Here is a 19,774-nt window from a genome sequence, read left to right as displayed (position 1 = left end):
TTGTGTTCATAATGTCTATTATTTGCTATTATTTGTTATCCTAGCCGGAATTTGCCTTTGGGTTTTTACAAATACAGTCTCTATAAAAGTATGCTTAATTCTAAGATATAAGAATACAATGCAAATTGGTTGTGTAAATTGGTTGTGCAGGCCTACAATAACCGTTTCGGTTACCGTACTCGCCCTGTCACGTCACACCCACGTTATTTGGCGCGCGCGTACATTTTTATCAGTTCAAAGGTGTTTAGTGACGTTCCTGTGAGGAAAGAGCTAGGCCTAATTTGGTAGTTGACGCTTTAGCGGTCACCTACTCACATCTTTCAGTCTTCTAGAAGCGATTTAGTGTTTGATAAAAAATAATAAATACCGTACTTGAATTAAATTTTAGGCTTAATGGTTGTTTGTTTGAAAAGGTTTATAAGGTAAAGGGACCGAAATTACTACTCTGCCTAAGTTGCTCCACATACGCGTCACAAGAACTATTGCTGCCCTCTATCAAAAATTGGCCGTGGGTGGCGACATTTGATTTAAAAATGTTTTTATTTTATTTTTTTCGTTTATTTATTTCGTATTGTAACAAAGTAAAAACGAATGCATTAGAAAATAATGACATCAAATCAATCAACTACTCCAGACAGTCGACCAACATCGACCGAGAACGATGTGCCTACCTACGCTACTACTGGAGAGTGAGGGCACACTCTCTAGTTTGATGAACTTATTTCTCCTTGCTTTGTTATTGTTGTAAACACCACTGCGTTAATAATACAGGAAGTCCTATCATTTCTTGGTTATAAAGCTCTGTCTATACTATCTACTTAAAAAAAAATTGATGTTTTCAAATATAGTAGTGATATGACACCATCGTGTCCATTTTGTCACATAGCCTAAAGTTTGGTGAGTGCCAACAGAGCTTTAAGTTGGTTCCCCGTGCAACGCAATGTAAACAAACAACGTAGAAGATACTCAAGCGAGTTGATTAAGGCGTGGTTCCCACTAGAACGCAACGCAGCGACGTAATGCGTAATCACAAGTGGGAAACGACGACGCAATAGTGCTGCAAATATCGCAGGTTTGATTTCACGCAGGTGGGGGAAAACACAATTATTAGAAGGACATTTTTGCTTACGTTGCGTAGGTAGCGTTACGTTGCGTCGCTAGTGGGAACCACGCTTAATAAAGCCTGTTTTCCAGTCGAGGTTATTTGACACTATCATCCTTGATCGTTAAAGTTCAACGACGATCGTTTGAAAACGATCAGGTTGAAATGATAACGATAGAACGAAAATTTGATTTCTAGCGTTGGACGTGCGTTAGAGTTGAAACTCCTGTCTCCTTCCTCGACGTCGTAAACGCGTAGGCCTAAACAATTAAATTGTAAGTTCAAATGTTATTTAGAATTTCGAAAATTCCACTATTAAGTTTAATTTGAACTGTATAGTTAAGGTTATATGTACATCATTTCTAGTCGTTCTCCGTAAACGGGAAAATGGCAACTTTATCGTCCTCAAAAAGATAAGACGACGGAATTTCAGGCTAACTAAGCTCCGCCCACTTGCATAAATTATTCATGAGCACCGTCCCGTAGCTTTCCGTCCTGTTTCGTAAAGTCCCTATTACCTTTTCCTTCGTTTACATTTCAATTTTAACGTATAGGATCAGCGATTATTTTTAAAGATAGCGTCGAATAACGTTAAACGGGTTTAACAAGCGACAGAATAATCTATCGCTTGTGATTGGTTAAATACATTTACGTTGTTCTCTTGGTACTTGTGTTGCGTCCTAGAGTCTGGGATCCAAAGCTTTATGTAAATAGGAGCTCTTCCAATTGTGACGATTGCGTATGCATGTATAGTCTAGGTTCCAGACCGTATTTCGAATGAGTATCAGCAAAAACATTTTGGCACATATGGCGTTTCATACATATAATTTATACTTTTCATACACAAAATAATTTCCAGACAAAAATCGAAACGCTGACGGATGGACTAACATGGATGGACTAAATACAATAATTATAAATACAGACTTGGGGCTCGTCTAATGCATGTAAAATGTACATAGTACATAATACATAGTCTACTATGTGCGCGTTTGCTATATTGTGGATGATTGCTTTTCAATTGGAAGGTTTTAAACTATAGGCCTACTTGAAACCAACCTGGATGGGTAGGATCAGGTAGGATAAGGACACGTTCTTTTTGGGATTAGGTATCTATAGTGTTAATATAAAAGGCGTATATGCCTCTAGGCCTATTATAAGGATAATGTGTTTACCAAATAAGCATACAAATGTTATACTTACAATGATCTCAAAAAGTACAAATAGGAAGCAATGTTATATTTTTAAATCAGCCAATCGTTATGTACAAGGTAAATTAGACTATTTTTAGAAAACAAGGAAGATATCAATCAATTGAACAAATAATAGAAACTACAAATAATCACAATTACAAAAAATCCGGTATCAAAACAAATACTGTGCGTCGTATGCTAATAGTAGTTGGCGAGGGAATTTCCCTATTTATGACGTCACGTCATTCTTGGAAATCCCGTTTGTAATTCCCCACATTGGTTTATATTTAAAGCGGGTAATCATACTCATTTCTTTTACTTATAACTTTAAATTTGCAGAGGAAGGACGCATCCTAAAGGGAGATTGCAAATATCAGTAAGAATACTGTCTTGGCCTAGTAACTACAGACTGGTGCAATCATGTTCTTACAATTATTAGTCTTGCTTGTTATATCTGTCACTGTAAATGTTACAGGCTTCCTTTACTTTGCTATTTACAATTGTGTAGACAAGGTTTTGAAAAAATGGAAGAGCTCTCCATCGGGATGTTTGTATTTTCACAGGAGCCACGCAAACGAAATGCGGATTGTGTGAGTCTTATTTTATTTATTTTGTTTGAAAATGGTAAATTTTGTTAAGATGATGTTGCATGGGCGTCGCTATTTTATAATGCACAAATGCTAATGTATGTGAAGGAAAGCCATGTCAGGTGCCCAGGGGCCTGAACGTCATAATGACGCATGCAATTTTGATACATTATACATGAAATTTTGGCCAAATATATAATCTTTTTTTATTAATTTACCAATTTTCAAAAATAATTCTTGGAAAAATCATAATTAAAATGTATAGACCTAGAGATATGAAACTTATAAAATATGCTAGTCTACTGAAAATATTAACTGCAATATTCAATCTTACGATAAGGTTTAAATATTAAAAGTAATATTTTCATTATATTATTTATGACTTTTAGGATCATTTTTTAAAATGAAGCTTTAAGTGTTATATTTTTGATAAATCACAACGACGGCGCTACCAGTATACTCGTGATTTGCGTCGCGTGATATTACGCAACCGACCTACCATTATCTACCCTTTCAATATTTTATAATATTCTGTGCCTTTTTATAGATACCTGGATGTTATTGTTGGTCTAGTTTTACCAGTACTGGCTATCGTAATCACGTTTACGTCTGGCGTTCTATCTGACCGGCTCAAAACGTCTGACATACAGATTCAAGCGTCTTTTAGTGTGGCTCTGGGCATGTTTATCTTCATGTTAGCGGTCAACATTCTCGTGAAATCTCACAATCGCATGGTGAACATCGTATACGACATCGTCGCAATTACGGCGTTTTCCGTTGCCCTGTGCATTCAAGAGGAACCGTTTATTGGACTAATAGTTATGACGTCACAGGGTAGCCGCCCAACCAATCAAATACAAAGACTTATAAGCACTTACTGGAAACGCAATTTCCGTCGGTACGGCGTCGTAGTTTTTACAAATACCGTTTTGACCGTAGTATGTAACGGCGTAATACCGTTACTCTATTTGTTTTCAACTATAATGCAGAACTTTTCAATGAATTCTCAGCTGAGTAACATTTCAATAGGGTTTTTCTACGCATTTCTGATATTCTTCAGTTTCATGAACGGATGGGCTCTATGCGCGGTCACAGACGAATCAAGACAGTGCAGAAAAAAAAATAAACAGTCAAGTGAAGGTTGCGGGGTAACCATGCGATCACCCCCTGGAAGGACAATACGGATAGTGGGAAAATTCAACGGTGGCGGAAACTTCCAGTTCCCGCCCCTTCCCACTGATATATTACCACCGACGTATTCACAAGTCGTGAAAGAATCAACACCGATCATTACATGCGTCGACGAAAAAGTCAATCCTGTTGATGCCATAGAAACAGAGTTTGTTTCAATTCCGTTACAAACGCAATGAACAACTTAAAAACGCGACGTGACGATTTCACGGAATGTTTTCTTAGAAGCAATATTAAGCAGAGTATCGGAACTTTAATCTTCTGTTTACGGAAATGTTTGGAATGCTGGATCAGGTGATTCCGAGCTCTATTGCATAATGAAAAGAAACAATTAGCCTACATAGTTGATCAACGAATAGTTTCTCTTGTGTTTGTCTATTTATAGAATTTGGTTTACATAATAGCTATATTTACCATGTTATGAATTTATAAATAGAAATGTGAATACAATTGTTAACTTAACGTAAATAACAAATAATCAAAACTATTATTGAAAAACGATTCAAGAGCAATTGCAAAATACGCACAATATAGAACAAAAATGTATTATGTCTGGTAGATAGGTATCTAGGTTCTAGACGGCGATTCGACATACAGTAGAATTCCCTATCAAAAAGGTGTTCCCCCCACCTCCTTGAAGGCCAATTTACACAGACCCGCGGTAACGGTTATAAAAGATATAGATTACATGTTATTCCTATAATGACCTTTATGCCTAGAAACAACGCGGAGCGGACAGGCGATTTTCGCTCAGGATAGATAGGTTCTACGTGGGACAAGATACGCTGCTTCCCGCTTACCGTTACCGCTCGTCTATGTAAATTTGCCTTAAGAGAGGTGTCCCCTGAATAGGGGTGATTATAGTGTTAAAACATGTATTTAATGAGAAATTGTTTAAAATATAAAATTCAGTGTTTTTATTTTAATAATCACGGTTCGATTGAGAACTCAAAATTGGAGTGAGAATTAGCTGCTGATGTTACTCAATCCGCTGTTAAAAACATATTTATAAACGTTATGGTGCTTGTTCGGTCTATTAACCTAAAAATAGACTTTGCGATGTCGAAATAATAAAAATAGTGCCGCAAAGCACATTATTGCTGATTTCATTATTGCCTAATACTATTGTTTTGCTACCGATTATTCTTGGTAAGTTATTTGTTGTGTTACTAAAAAAAACTTAATTACTTAAATTACCAATGTTCTCATAAGGTTCAAGTTAAATCGTTTATAGTGCTGTTGTATTTATTATATGTAAAAAAAGAATGTTATTTTTGTATTGTATTTAATAAAGTCTACCTTATTGAATTACCGTACCAATTCGTACTTTAACGTTCATTATTTTTAGGACGAAATGATCTAGTGGAGGTGGAGGCATATGGTGTCATCCGTATCACACCGTGGCGCCGCCCGACACGAAGTATTGGCTTGCTTTAAAACCGAATTCTGGAAATTTGGAAATATCGGGTGATATAGTTTCCACCATCCTAAATTGTTGTGAAGTGTGCGATCTCTCAATATCAGAAATGATACGAGCACAGCGCCATGCTGTGACCAACCTACTTCCCCCTCCCTCTTCCTCATATGGAGTTTCTCGGGCCCATGAATTCTGAATTGGAGGCCTAGCTACAACAAACCCCACACAGTTTAAACCTCTTAGTACTAGTACAATTCTCATGTTGATACCCGCCGTGTGTATGAATGCGTGCACCTGCACAATACGAACAACTAGCCTATAAACTTTCACTCCTTCCCCTTAGATTAAAGCCTCAATCCCTCTGTTTATGACGGTCCATTTATTTGGTAAAATTTGACAATAATGCCTACACAGAACATTCTTTCTCTTTTCTACGAAGAATAACCCTAAAACACGGATTACGTGCTCGTACCGTACCAAGCTCTATCTACACTATCAAACTATTTTGACAAAAAAAAAGCGTGATGTGCCCAAATATGGTAGTGATATACCTAAATATTGTAGTGATATGACATCATCATGTTTGTAGAAAAGGCTTTATGGTGATTTTAAAAGCTGAACGTTTTTATTTGAGAGACGTTTCTAAAACGAAAGCTGATTCATCAATATCACAGTGAGTGAATGTAAAACCATATGATAAAGAAACAATTGAAACATATTAAGCAATTCTTAGTAAGTCCACCACCAAAGAAGGAATTTACATTCTGTGTGGTTAATGAAACACTGAAAAATATTGATAATCTGTTTCTATGAATCGCATAATTATTAATCTATTTCTATATTACGGAATTTCATAAATATAATAGGACAATATGAGGTATAATTACATTTATGAACGAAAAGTCAACATAACACCACAGCAACGATATAGTTTACACTCGTATTTACAGATTTCTGTTTTTTCTTGGAATTATCTCATAAAATATTGTTTTATATGTTGTTCTATATGGTTTTCATAGAAAAAATGATGATGAACACACATTTTGTACAAATTCAACCATGTTGGCATTATATTTTCGACGATGCACTCTAACGTTTTTTAATAAAATTCCATCTTGTATAATGACATTGATCATATTTTGGAATATTATACATTCGCTTGAAAATGATTTCCTAAAAAAGGCCGAAATACTATTATCTTTCAGTTGTCAATCTTAAAGATGTATTGTCCCCCAGATATTTTTTTCAAATTTTGTTTGTTATCCACTTTGACCAAAAATTGGATTGAAAAAAAAACATTATGGTTTTTTTGGTTGAATTTAACAGTTTTCTGTCTTTTTATTATACTATTAAGTGACCCCTGATATTACAAATGTCCATGGCTGGTTCAAACTGGTCAGAAAATAAGTCCAATTGGAACATTTTTCAGAAAATTAGAAAAATTGCTACTATTACCTTTGAAATGAACAATAAATAATTATAGGCCTAATATTTATTGTAGATTCAGAATAGACACTTGTTATTCGCACCGATTCTGAGCGGTTATGGGATCTTACTGAACTAAATATAAATCGCCTTTTGCAGATGTACTAAATCCTAGATATAATCTTAAAATGAGAATTGAACCACAAAGGATCGGCTTAATTTATTTTTGATATATTATTATTATTTTCATGTATCATACATTAAAATAAAGACAGAAAGGAAAAACGAAAGTGGCAAATACACCCACATTTAGATCAAAATTAAACATTTTCTTGAATCATTCTATAATTTTTGTTTTGAAAATGTTTGTAATGCGGTAAACCTCTGTAGTTTGCAAAAATTAAATAAAACAATAAGGAAATTTGTAAAATTGGCTGATATGTGATATCGCCAAACGCTAATAATTTTGCTAGTTAATTTTAAAATATTTCCCGTTTCTTCAAGCACAAATTGCTCTGTACTGTGCATGTAAAGAACAATGTTGCTCCTGCGCATTAGCTAATTACTATGACTCGACACTTGCCATGGCTACAAAACATTATTCGACAAGCAAAAAAAAAATAATTGCTGATTGTATGGCGCGCCAAGCTGTCGTTTATTCGGAAATAAAGCCATCTTAGTTTAGGCCTACAACTAAGATATCTATATATTACCTGAATAAATGACAGCTTGGCGCGCTATTGGTTGGTTCAATTTAGATATTATTAATGTGGGATTTTCCGCTGTAACTCCATTGATTTGTTTATGATAATAACAATAATATCTCTATAGACACAACAATTGTCACTAGCTTATTGTTATCTTTATCAAAAGCAAAGTACAGCGTTTCATTACCGTTGTTTCCGGGTATAGAATAAAAAGGGATTTCCCGTTCATTCTCCGTCAATAATATAAAAATTGTTGTTACATCATTTTGTCATGCATGTGAGACGTTCCGTTGGTCACGTCGCGTGCAGCAGAAGGCCTAACTCATTATGTCATTTCTGCGTTTGCGTGTGTCCGTTCCGCATTTGTGTGTGTCCATTTCGCGTTTGCGCGTGTCCGTTCCGATAATGTTGTCCTCTCCGCGTTTCTGCTTATCGTTTCTGCATATGTATACATTGTCTATTCTGGCCCTACTGCCACCCATAAACCTATGATATGTTTTATGCACAACGTGAAACATTAGAGAAGTTGTTATCGTACCGTACTTACCGCCATTTTAGTGAATCCTAGCCTGCTTCTAAAAGACTACTGGAGAATCGCAAATAATAAATCCATAAAAACAGAAACCTCGCCTTGCTTCGTCGAGCAAGACTGTAGTTAGATGATAACAATGTAAAATTCCTATTATATAAAAGCGTCAATGAAATATACATCTTATTTCTGACAATAAATCCCTGCCGAATACGTTGGATCCAATTGTTATTTGCCTCCGTTCCGATCGGTTAATATGCAAATCTACATGTGGCTACATCCAAATTGTTTGGGTAAGGAACAGATCCTTGTTGGGCGCTCGAATGAAAAATACTTTATTTCATACACACTAAATTTAACACATTTTTAACCTCTATACAATTGCTTTGAAAACTTTGCAATTTAATGAATCTTTCTTTTAAGGTTTTTCTGAATAAATATTTAAATATCCCGCCGCAGTCTTCTTTACTTAGATCAGCCATGGAATAATTATTATTCTACAAATTGTATTTAGACTAATTCCATGATATAGCGTCTCATACCAGTATCTATTATCGGTACAATATCACATATGACGCTGTATTTACTCTAGAAACGAATCTGTTAGGTTTAGGTTAAGATTTGTAATGAATTGAAAAGATAAAAAATAATCATTTTAGTTTCTTCCAAACCTTAAACAAAAATTAGATGTTGAGTGACTTAGTCCTAAATAGATTTATTTTAAAAAAAATACGTTGAAAATTATTTCTTCCTTAATTACCAACATTTTATTCTGAATTAATGATCTCATCGTTCCGTTTCCCAGAGATTCTAAAAGTCGATTTTTTTTTATTCAAATGGTAGTAAAAATCCCGGACGTTTATTGTACAGTGCTTTGTGGTCTTTTATAGCTTAAAAAACACATATCATTTATTTCTATGTATATCTCTGGGTAGTTTTTAATATAGATAATAATAGATTCTAGGCCTACATTTCTTTTCATTGGTTGCGATTGTTTAAACTTATCAAGCCACACAGACAGATAAATATTATACAGATAATATTGTACAGTGCTTAGTGGTCTTTTATAGCTTAAAAATAGATATCATTTATTCCTATGTATATCTCGGAGTAGTTTTTAATATAGATATTAATAGATTGTAGGCATAAATTTCGTTTTATTTGGTTGCAATTGTTTACAACAAACAGGCCACACAGATACAAGTTTGTTTATTAAACTCTAACTTTATTATTAACGTTTCGATTTTTGTCTGAAGCTCAAGTATTATACGTATAAAACGCCATATGTGCCAAAATATTTACCTTTTTACTACATTAAGTCAAAACTCAGCCTGGAAGCCAGACTATAGGGTCAGCAACGTTTGCCTTTCTTGGTATCCCTAACGTATAACTTAATAACATGTAGTTGCATGCTGTGAATCCAATTTCTGGTTAGAATTAGAATAGAATATTCATTTGATAATGCTCATACTATTGTATTGATAGCACAAGGCAATTGTTATTATTGATGGGTTTTTTTATATATTCCGAGTACATAATGTTTACATCGTTTGTTAAATACCGTACCGTTAAACCCGAGAAATATCCCACATCCGGGTTCAACATCTTCTAAATAAAATCACACTCTAAAACAGAAGCGAACTTAATGATACGATTTGACCGGTATAAAGATATATTGACCCTCGTGAGAATACAATGTTTTGAATTGTTGTTCAATAAATGCCATTTCATTTTACATAATATAGTTATTCTCTTTGACAAAAATTGGATCAAAAAATGTATATAGGCCTAAATAAAAATATAGTATTAAAAGCAAAAAGTCAAATTGTCTAGCATTTTATGTGAAAGTGAAATCATTATTTTTTCCGTTTTTCTTTCTACGGAAATGAATAGCTTTATAAAAACTACAAAATGGCCTATTCAAAGTCTGATTAATTTTCATTTTTTCATGTATTTGGGGGAAATTACATACTATTAATACATTATTTGTAATCATTCTAGAAATACGATTTTTATATCCTTTAATTTTGTTTAATGTACAATTGCATTGTATCAAAAGGCAATTTATTAATGATTGTTTGTTAATTATTCAGGATACAAAATATTGACATTGTTTCTATAGTACCGTAACGTTAAAACCCCGAGATCGATTCCTTATCCGGGTTCAATATCTGAACACTTTTACACTATGGTTTCCGGCGTCTGCGACCAAAACACTGCCGTCGATACCAATAGTTACACTTTCCGGGTGCGACAAATCGTCAATGTCGTCATCAATTCGTTTTAATAACCGTCCAAACGGGTCAAAGAGCTGCAGACTATGATTCTGTCCGTCTGCTATCAATATATTGTTATTACTGTCAACAGCAACCCCCGTAGGTGATTTAAAGCCTCCGCTGTCCTTACTACGAGTGCCGATTGAACGACGGAAATGTCCCGTCGAATCAAATATTTGAATTCGATGGTTAAGCGAGTCAGAGACAACCAACCGGTCATTTTTGGCAACAGCAATATATTTCGGCGTTTGAAAGGACCCTTCGCGTACTCCAGATCCACCAAATGTTCTCACAGCAACTCCATGTACGGTATAAGAACGAATTAAATTTGCGTAGACGTCTACAACGTGGATTATACCGTCGCTCGTAACGGCGACGCCACCAGGCATCTGGAGGTCATCCCTTCCAATGTGACGCACGACATTACCGTCTAGTTCGCATAACATCACTTGTTTGTTATTTACATCTGACACGAGCACCCACTCTGATTGGTCAGGCGACAAATGCTTCGTGACTGTAACGCAACAAGGCGAAAATTTCTTCTCCAAATCATCAAATGAATACTTGTTTAAAAACTTCCCAACGCTTGAAAATGTCTGAATTCTATTCTTGCAGTCGGTTACCAGAATATTGCCTGACTGACAGGCCGCAATTCCTTGAGGTTTGTAAAGCTGTCCGTCTGAGTTGCCTTTTCTTCCAAACTGATGAAAAAGCCCCGCGCGTAATGCGTCCGTTGAATCTTGCAGACGAGAATCTAAAAAGTCCATCAAGCCTACAGCAAAGAAACTTTCTGGCAACGCATGGACTCCTCCGTGTGGAAGAGTACTCTCTTCTCTACACATGGGACATTCTATTTTGTAATGAGATGTTTTAGTGTTTATCCATTTCATAAGACATGGAGAACAGAAGGTGTGTTGGCAAGGGAGCAACTTCGGTTTGTGAAATCTTGAAAAGCACAGAGAACAAGTAAGAAACTCCTCTCGCAAATCGTCTGCAAGGCTTTCAACTGTCGTCATTGTTTCTAATACAAACAAAAATAAAAATATATACCATTAAGACAATTAAAGAATGCGTTATTAAACATAAAATTTGTTGATCTTCCGTAATTGGTAAAAAGTTTTACTTTTCATTCTACATAGGGCGTTTTCATATTGCAGTCGTAATTATATCCGTAACAATACTGTACTGTCTGTAATTTTTTCTACTAATAAAACAAATGTACATAAATTATAAGAGTACAGTATAACCCTTCCTTTGGGGACACCCACGTTCAGGGAACATGCCGTATTTGTTCGAATAAACGCCCCGGGGTGTTCATTGTTCATGAGGGTTTAAGTGGAGGGCCGCCGTATTCGAGGGAGGCGTTTATTCCGAGTAAGCGTTTCCATTTTTCAACACAAAAAAAAAACAACAAAAAAGACCAAATAATTACATTTATTTATAGGCCTGTTATTTATGTATTAAGTTTATTAACACCAGAATGAATATCATTATAAATATGATACGTACTTTTTGCTACCATTTTCATGTCACATAGTTATTCACTTTGACCAAAAATTGGATCAGAAAAAATAATTATTTACCTGAAAAATCTATAATTTAAAGCCAAAAAATAGTATAATTGCAAAATGGCATATTCAAAGTCTGAATTGTTTTATCTGCATTTTCCATGATGTTTTTGGGGGACAATGCATCTGCATCTTCAATCTGCTTTTTATTTTTTAAATATCTTGTATTCAAAGTGCTTCCTGTTTGTTTGTTTGTTTTAGTGATTAGAAAATAAATAGGTCGAAATGTCTAGACAAGTTCTCATTGTCAACAAGAATAATAATGTGGTTGCGTCAGTGTTTGTTTATTCATTATGCAAACATTCATTCATTAACAATTAATGTGCGGGTTAATGACCTAATAGCGTAGTTTACCTCAAACAAATTTTAAAAGTGTAATATGGCACGCCAGGACGGACATAATTATGTCAAGTTGACCTCACTCGTGTTATGTTGACATCGGCTAGATCATGGAGCTATAAAATTCTAATTTTATAGCTCCATGGCTAGATCAAACACTTTACAACTTGATTGTAAACATGCAAGTGGTCAAATGAAACCATTTGCACACTATGTAACAATGGTGAATATGAAGACATTAAACATTTTGTTTTGAACTGTAACGCTTTTGACAAGTTTAGAAAAGAAGAATTAAGAAACCTAGAAAATGATTTGACCCTCTGTAATGATTACGATCTATGGACATTATTTGTAAATGCAAATGATGAAAGCAAATTAAGTTTTATATTTGGAGGAGAGTCTGTCCCTCTTTTTAATAAATCATACAACTCATTTGATACATTTTGTAAAAAAATATTTAAGTTCTGCATGGGAGAAACGATCCTCTTTAAAGTACCCCCAATGATCGATTTATAGTAATTGTATTGTTGCTTGTTGTATTATACTGTAGTTTCTAGTTATTTTTGTTTTTAGCTTAGTTATTTATTTATTTATTTTATTTATTTATTTATTCAATTTCCAGGTATACAAACAGAAAGAAACCAACATTAACAAACGAAGTGTGGATGGAGTACCCTGTGGATTGCCAACAGTGCAAGCACTATCGAAGTGTATATACTCCAAACCACATACATAAATCACATATAAATTGAAAACACACACAACTTTAAAATATATAGTTTAGTTTAGTTATTCAAGTCTTTTTATTTTTCAATATGTTCTGTTCTGTTTGTTTCCTGGACCGCACCGCATATTGTGCCACTGATTCAAAGGTGTATGGTCAACAAATAAATGCATTTGGTTAAATTCCAAAATTCAATTCATGATGATATCACAAATAATAGAGATCGTGTTTTTGCGTTTGTTTCTTTTGGGGTTTCGTGTTTACATTATACATTATACGAATCATCTCTTGAGCAACAAAATAGCTAAATTGCCTCAACACACTCCACTCGCTGGGACCATGCTGGGACACGGTTCCTCTGATGTTAAGACGATCTTGGACAGACTATGCTTAAATGTGCAAAATTAGCTAAATAAGATATACATGCTATTCTGCTTATTTAAGCTTTTTTTAAATGGTTTTTGGTGCTTAGACCAATACTGCGCCTAGGTAGGCCTGTTGATTCACTTAATCCGTTACAACACAGCCAGTTCTAAACCACTTCCAAAACAAATCAATACATTGATCAATTCTGTGACGTCAAATTGATTTGAAATCGAAACACCAATTACTTTTCATCTATAGTTTTTCATAACATTTAAATCTTATAGCGGAAAACCCGTCACTTACACTACATAATATTTGGAAGAATAGAAGACATTCTAAACCGCACGTTCTGGTGATAACGAATATTAATTAATTGAATAAGTTAATTATCTTATTACAAAAACACTAATACATAGGCCTATATTAAAATATGACGATAGAGATGTCTTTTTTTAAATAAAATTATTAGAAGATTCTGATAAGAGAAGTAATATAATTGTTGGTAACATGCAATAGACTTATAATTATACAAATTACGTTTAGAATTACGGGGTACTAATAATCCAGCTGGTCATGACTCAATAATGTTGTCATCAAGGACTCTAAAGCGTGGTTCCCACTAGGACGCAACGCAACTTAACGCAACGCTACGACGTATTGACGCAAAGTTCTGTATTGCGTAATCACAAGTGAGAACCGACGACGCAACTGTGCTGCAAATATCGCAGGTTTGATTTCACGCAGACGGGGGAAAATCAATGATATATAGCCGGCTTATTGTATCTCTCTGGGGCAAACACAATTATTGGAAGGGCATTTTCTTACGTTGCGTATGAATTAGTAAATGTTTCCAAGAAAATGTTGTCAATTAAGCACGCATAAAGGGTCTTTCACACCTGTTCCGGCACGGTTTCCGGCCTGGCCGACGAATCGTACATTAATGTTTCGTTTTCACGACGCTCCACACGGCTATACGCCAATCGATATGCGCGTAGCCGCGTGAAAACGAAACATTGCGCCGGCGCCGGACCGGAACCGTGCCGGAACAGGTGTGAAAGACCCTTAAAGCGGGCGGTTATCCGTTTTTATAAGTGGACCTAGGCAAAAGGAATGGTGAGGAATAACGAGATTGCTATAATTCTCGTACCATTTCAACCGCCACACCGAGTGAGTGAACGAAACAACAAAAATGTTCTGACAGAACGAAATTACACTATGATTACAATCTTTTCGTTAGGCATAGTATTGATTCTCTCTACATTTATGTTTCTTCGAATTCGTTTTTGTGTGTTTCTGTTTGAAACAGATCAGATTTGTATCACTATTAATTCCAAGAAATATGAAAATCAACTATTCGGAATTCTGAACTATCTGTAATTCCTTAAACAACGAGTTGTATTTTTCCAGCAGACTTTTTGCCGGTTAATTATGTTCTTTTACTTGTACAAATTTATTTGTATTTTGTCTATTGTAGACTTTTCTAAACAACGTCTGATATATATCCATATAATACAGTTTCTGTTCCTCATTTTGTTGTACAGTATAAAGCTCTGTCTACACTATCAACCTAGTTTGAGAAAAAAGGTGTTATGAATTCCTAAATGTAGTAGTGATATTCCCAAATGGTGATATGACATAATCATGTCCATATATGGGCACATCACATTTTGTTGTCACATACAGTTTGATAGTGTAAACAAGGCTTTATATTGAGCTCTGAAATCTTTTATTTTAAATTCTTCTCATCGTTGTTGTTTTCTGTCCTAATATGTTGAAACAGGCGATTTGAACATTTCGTTTAATCATGTGTTCAGGATCAAACATTGATGACAAGAAGTGCAAACACTCACTCATTTGTTAAAGGATGATCAAATTCAGAACTACAAAAAGGCGACACACCCACGGACAATTGTTTGAATGAACATGCATCATACCATGGAGTAATAATTAGATCATACACGGCTCTAGTTTAAATTGAGATTTAAAGAAAATTCCCTCGAAGTTTTTGTATAAGGAAGTCTTTTGAGTTTATCTCATCTTTCGATGGAGCTTTCGGTTTCAAGGATAAACAATAAAACCCTACAATGCTTTTTGAAAACCCCGAAATACAAATTTGTCACATGATGTCAGTGATCCAATGATTGTACAGAATTATTAGGGCTATTGATGGACGCAACACTAAAGCGGCGGATCGGAAGACGTTCTGAAACACAATGCATCCTCATATTTCCAATGAAACGAAACATGTTAAATATATTTGCATTATATTATGTAGTGAGGGAGTGAGTGGAGGGGACGAGTAGGGGGAGTGGGTAATCGGTGAGTGAGTGGCCGCCGGGCGATTAAGACAGTGGAACCGTAATTACATAACCATAACATCGCCAAGGGTTAGAGACTCACTAGCTCCATGGTTCTGGTGGTAGAATGAGTCTTCTCGGATAAGGACTATAAACCGTAGGTTCAGTGTACACATTTAGCTTATGAACCTAGTACATCTTTCGAGGCGAGTAGGGGGTTACCAGGTACACATTTATACACCCGAGTGGCAAACGTATAAAGTGTCTTTCCCAAGGATAAAGGATTTGAACCCACGATATCAAGATCAGTAGCCCAACGTCCAAAATACGATCAAAATATAAAATCATAATATGCCTATTGCTATTGTTGCTAATAAAACAAATCGTTACGTGCACGATTGTACTACGATACTTACATTTGTCATTAACAATTCAACATTATTTTCACAAGTAAAGACTTTAGGAGAAATTAATTGTTAACCACCAACAAACAACATCCACTTTTCCAGCGTGAACAATGGCGTTTGGGAATATACATCAACAACTCTAGGGTTTGGTTCTTCTTTTCATATTCAAATACAACGGGTGTCAGTTTCAACAACAAATTCTATACGTAAAGTTGTGATTTTTGGGCAGTGCAGGACGCGAGTGTATAGATTATCTATTAATTCCATTGTCTGCTTCTGTAGATCATGACGAACAGTAAATATCAATTAGAACAAAGCCATGGCATTGACATTGTTGCACTATTATTCATCCGTGCCTTGTGCTAAAGTACGGGATGCTGGAGGATTCGGAGAACATACTCGATATTATACACAATAATTAATCTTTATGAATACAATGGTACAAATAATGAAATGATTTTATTTTGCACCATTATACAAATATAAAACATTCATTATTAGTTCTCTTTTATTAGCCACACGCCATTCATTGTTGCACTTTTATTCATCCGTACCTATGCTAAGTACGGGGTGCTGGAGGATTCTGAGAAAAAAGGGGGAGAGTTAACATACATCGATATACAAAATAATGAATGTTTTACGAGTACAATGTTACAAAATATAAAACATTCATTGTTTGTTCTCTATTCTCTCGGTGGTCGATCCCATAACATTCACCAGTTGGCTGTTTTGAGATGATGGTAGTTTAAACTAAAAAGGGGAAGACAAGTGCGTTTTCTACCTGTGCTGGGAAAGCAAAGAACAGAAACAAGTAAGACACCAGGAGGGCCTGAGGGCTTGTCCTACATGCAACAGTGGAGCTGTGGAATTAAACAAAATGAAATCATTTGAGGTTTGCAATCATCAACAATATATTTCAATAGGCCTAATTACTTTATACGCATTGTTGCGTGTAAGTTTCATCGTTTCTACGGAATGTGTAGGCCGATTATGGGATTTCAGGAAGTAGACCCCTACTCAGAAAATCATAGTTTCATTCACGATATTTACTAATTCTAAGTAAGACCCTCTACTCCTATCATTTTAAAATCCAGGAACAGTTATTGAATGCAAGAGAATTAAGGTGTATTAGAATCAACGTGTATTTCCCGCTAAAGCTCGGTTCACACTAGTTAGTACGCATCACAATGACACGGAAGCAATTCGACCTCTTGCCATTGGTCAAATCGCGCTTACGTCACTGAGTTACGTCCTAGTGGAACCAATTTTAAGCGTGTGCGCATCCACATCTTTCCGTGCTTGACTTTTTGGTAAAATTTAGAAAACGTGTCTAGACGCTTAAAAGAAATATACAAAAACGAAACTTAGAACAGAAACAAAACGTTTTTCAAATATTTCAAAATAAAAATCCATGGTTTAAAAAAATAAAATAATTTAATTTTTTTAATTAATTTAATCTGTTTCATTTGTTATACTTGATATTTGCCAGAAACTGAAAACGCCAGCTATAGTTGTAGATAACTAGCAAACTTATATAGTCGTGTTCGTGATTATCTCAACCAATTTTTATTTCTGGTACAGTATAGACCTAAGTTTATAACGTTTTCTTTTAATTCATTTTCCAGTTTGTTTATATTTATTTGTACCAAGCCTTGGTTGTACCATATTTAGATTTTCACGTAAATATGTAGGCCCAAACATCATGGATAATTGAATTTATATAAGACCTAAATACATTCCTGTCATTTGATTGGGCTATTGTGGGTCACATGGCGTGCAATAATACGCACTATTAAACGATCGTTTAATAGTACTTTTTTCCGTGTACGAAAAAAGAATCTTTTTGCGTTAGGAAAATATTTTTGTTATACTGTACAATTGCTTTTAAAATACAACAGCGCCACCTATTTTGTACTTTCGTCGCGAATGTTATATTCGTGTAATGGTACAAATAGTGGCATTTGGTGAATGAGGAAAGGTTATATATCAACTCGGCTTCGCCTCGTTGAAATATAACCTTTCATCATTCACCTCATGCCATTATTTGTACCATTACACTCATAAACATTCATTATTTGTATAATAGCCTACGATGGATGGAAATGATGATTTAAAGAGAAAAAAGCGATGGTGAAATGAGATGGAAGATAATGATAATAAAGAATTGTAATTGTGGAATAAATAAAAGAGTGACACACCATAAAAGGAAATGTAATGGTCAGGTGGGATTCGGACCTTCAAATAGAAAATAGTGAGATTGAAACATTAGGCCTATCTAGGCCTACGTCACCACTGACACGGCACCGAATAGGATTATCAGTGAAAGTTATGTTGGGCAAAGAATGCACGAAAACTCAACGACGCGTCGTCGTCGAGACGTTGATTCGACCCTACGTGCATTCTTTGAACATCACGTACTCTGTTTTTGTGTCATCATGTACTACACCAGCTAATGAGCTGTCTGTCTGCCTGTGGCTTGTATCGACATTTGTTATAGCCTTTTGGCACGCCTGACGCTAGTGATTCATCGTATTGATCATTCTTGACTGAATTCCTTTTATCTGAAGCTATAGCGTGACCCCAAGTAAAACATAAATGATATTATTAAGTAAACTATGTTACATCAAATCAATTGAACTTCGTTTTGGACATTTTAATGATTAATGATGGCAACAGAGTAGAGGATGGTGGTAATGTAGGTTGATGGCCAGAAAACCCAAGAGGTGCCACGATAACAACGATGATGGTGCTTGTTGTTGTGGTGGTGGTCAAGACGATGACCTCATAGAGAGAATGATAATGATACATGATGAAAACACAGGAGGAATATGGAGAGGGGATGGCCCGGGGAATGGAAAGGGGTTGACGTGTTTTTTTAGAAGGGGTGTGCTCACATTTAGACGACTAAAGCGTGGTTCCCATTTTCTTACGTTACGTAGGTTGCGTCGCTATTGGGAACCAGGCTTAAACTCCAAACGTGTGGAAAGAAATAGTTATAAAGCAGTACATATCTCCCTTTAATTCGCACGAGGTCATTTTAGAAGGTAAATGATTATGAGGACGGTGCTGAAGATGATGTCACGATTTAAGTGATAATGAAGTATCAATTAGTGCTAAACTGGATTGTTTCACTTAAAGATAAATGTGCGTTTACATCAACGTTGGACCCGATAATGCTAAAAGTGTGAAAAACGTGCATGCCTTACAGAACTTAATTGATATGCTGTTCATACAACGCTTGGAATTCCATAGACGCATGTCCATATCAAAATAGAAATTTAATTAAATGCCACAGTATTTGTCTTTTGAAACTTGGTTTGGTTATTTAAAAATAAAGTGGCTCTAGTCGAAATTATAGTCACGGAAAAAAAAAATCTCAAAAGGTTTTAGTTAAAAGCTCCTGTGCTATTATTTCACATATGAGATTAAACAAATTGATTTTATATTTCAACAGAAAAAAAAAATTGAAATCTACTGAGGCCCGTTCGGGCCACTAGTTAATTATATTTTAAAAGTTATCTGACCGCCAGCCAGCTTTTGAAATATAATTAGTGGCCCGAATGGGCTTCCGTAGAAATAACACAATGTCGTTTGAAAGAGTAGGAACAATAAAACACTTATTATTTTTTTATTTTATTATCTACCT

At 35.2% G+C, this 19,774-nt stretch overlaps 2 protein-coding genes across 2 annotated transcripts; one reads left to right on the top strand and one right to left on the bottom strand.

Annotated features, from left to right (window-relative positions):
* The first annotated feature begins 2,634 nt into the window (after nt 1-2,634).
* On the top strand, nt 2,635-5,381 carry LOC144842094 (uncharacterized). Its single transcript, XM_078698458.1, has 2 exons — nt 2,635-2,885; nt 3,430-5,381. The coding sequence occupies exons 1-2, from the start codon at nt 2,716-2,718 to the stop codon at nt 4,250-4,252; spliced, it is 993 nt and encodes a 330-aa protein (XP_078554584.1). The 5' UTR covers nt 2,635-2,715; the 3' UTR covers nt 4,253-5,381.
* Nucleotides 5,382-9,293: 3,912 nt separating this feature from the next.
* LOC144842218 (uncharacterized) lies at nt 9,294-16,318 on the bottom strand. The gene is made up of 2 exons (XM_078698627.1): nt 16,138-16,318; nt 9,294-11,448 (listed from the first exon to the last, which is right to left on the bottom strand). The coding sequence occupies exon 2, from the start codon at nt 11,441-11,443 to the stop codon at nt 10,316-10,318; it is 1,128 nt and encodes a 375-aa protein (XP_078554753.1). The 5' UTR covers nt 11,444-11,448; nt 16,138-16,318; the 3' UTR covers nt 9,294-10,315.
* Nucleotides 16,319-19,774: the final 3,456 nt, after the last annotated feature.

Source organism: Antedon bifida, chromosome 5, assembly GCF_963402885.1.
Source record: "Antedon bifida chromosome 5, ecAntBifi1.1, whole genome shotgun sequence".
Taxonomy (NCBI): Eukaryota; Metazoa; Echinodermata; class Crinoidea; order Comatulida; family Antedonidae; genus Antedon; species Antedon bifida.
Note: the sequence above shows the minus strand (reverse complement) of the source record. Positions and strands in the feature narration are given on the sequence as shown.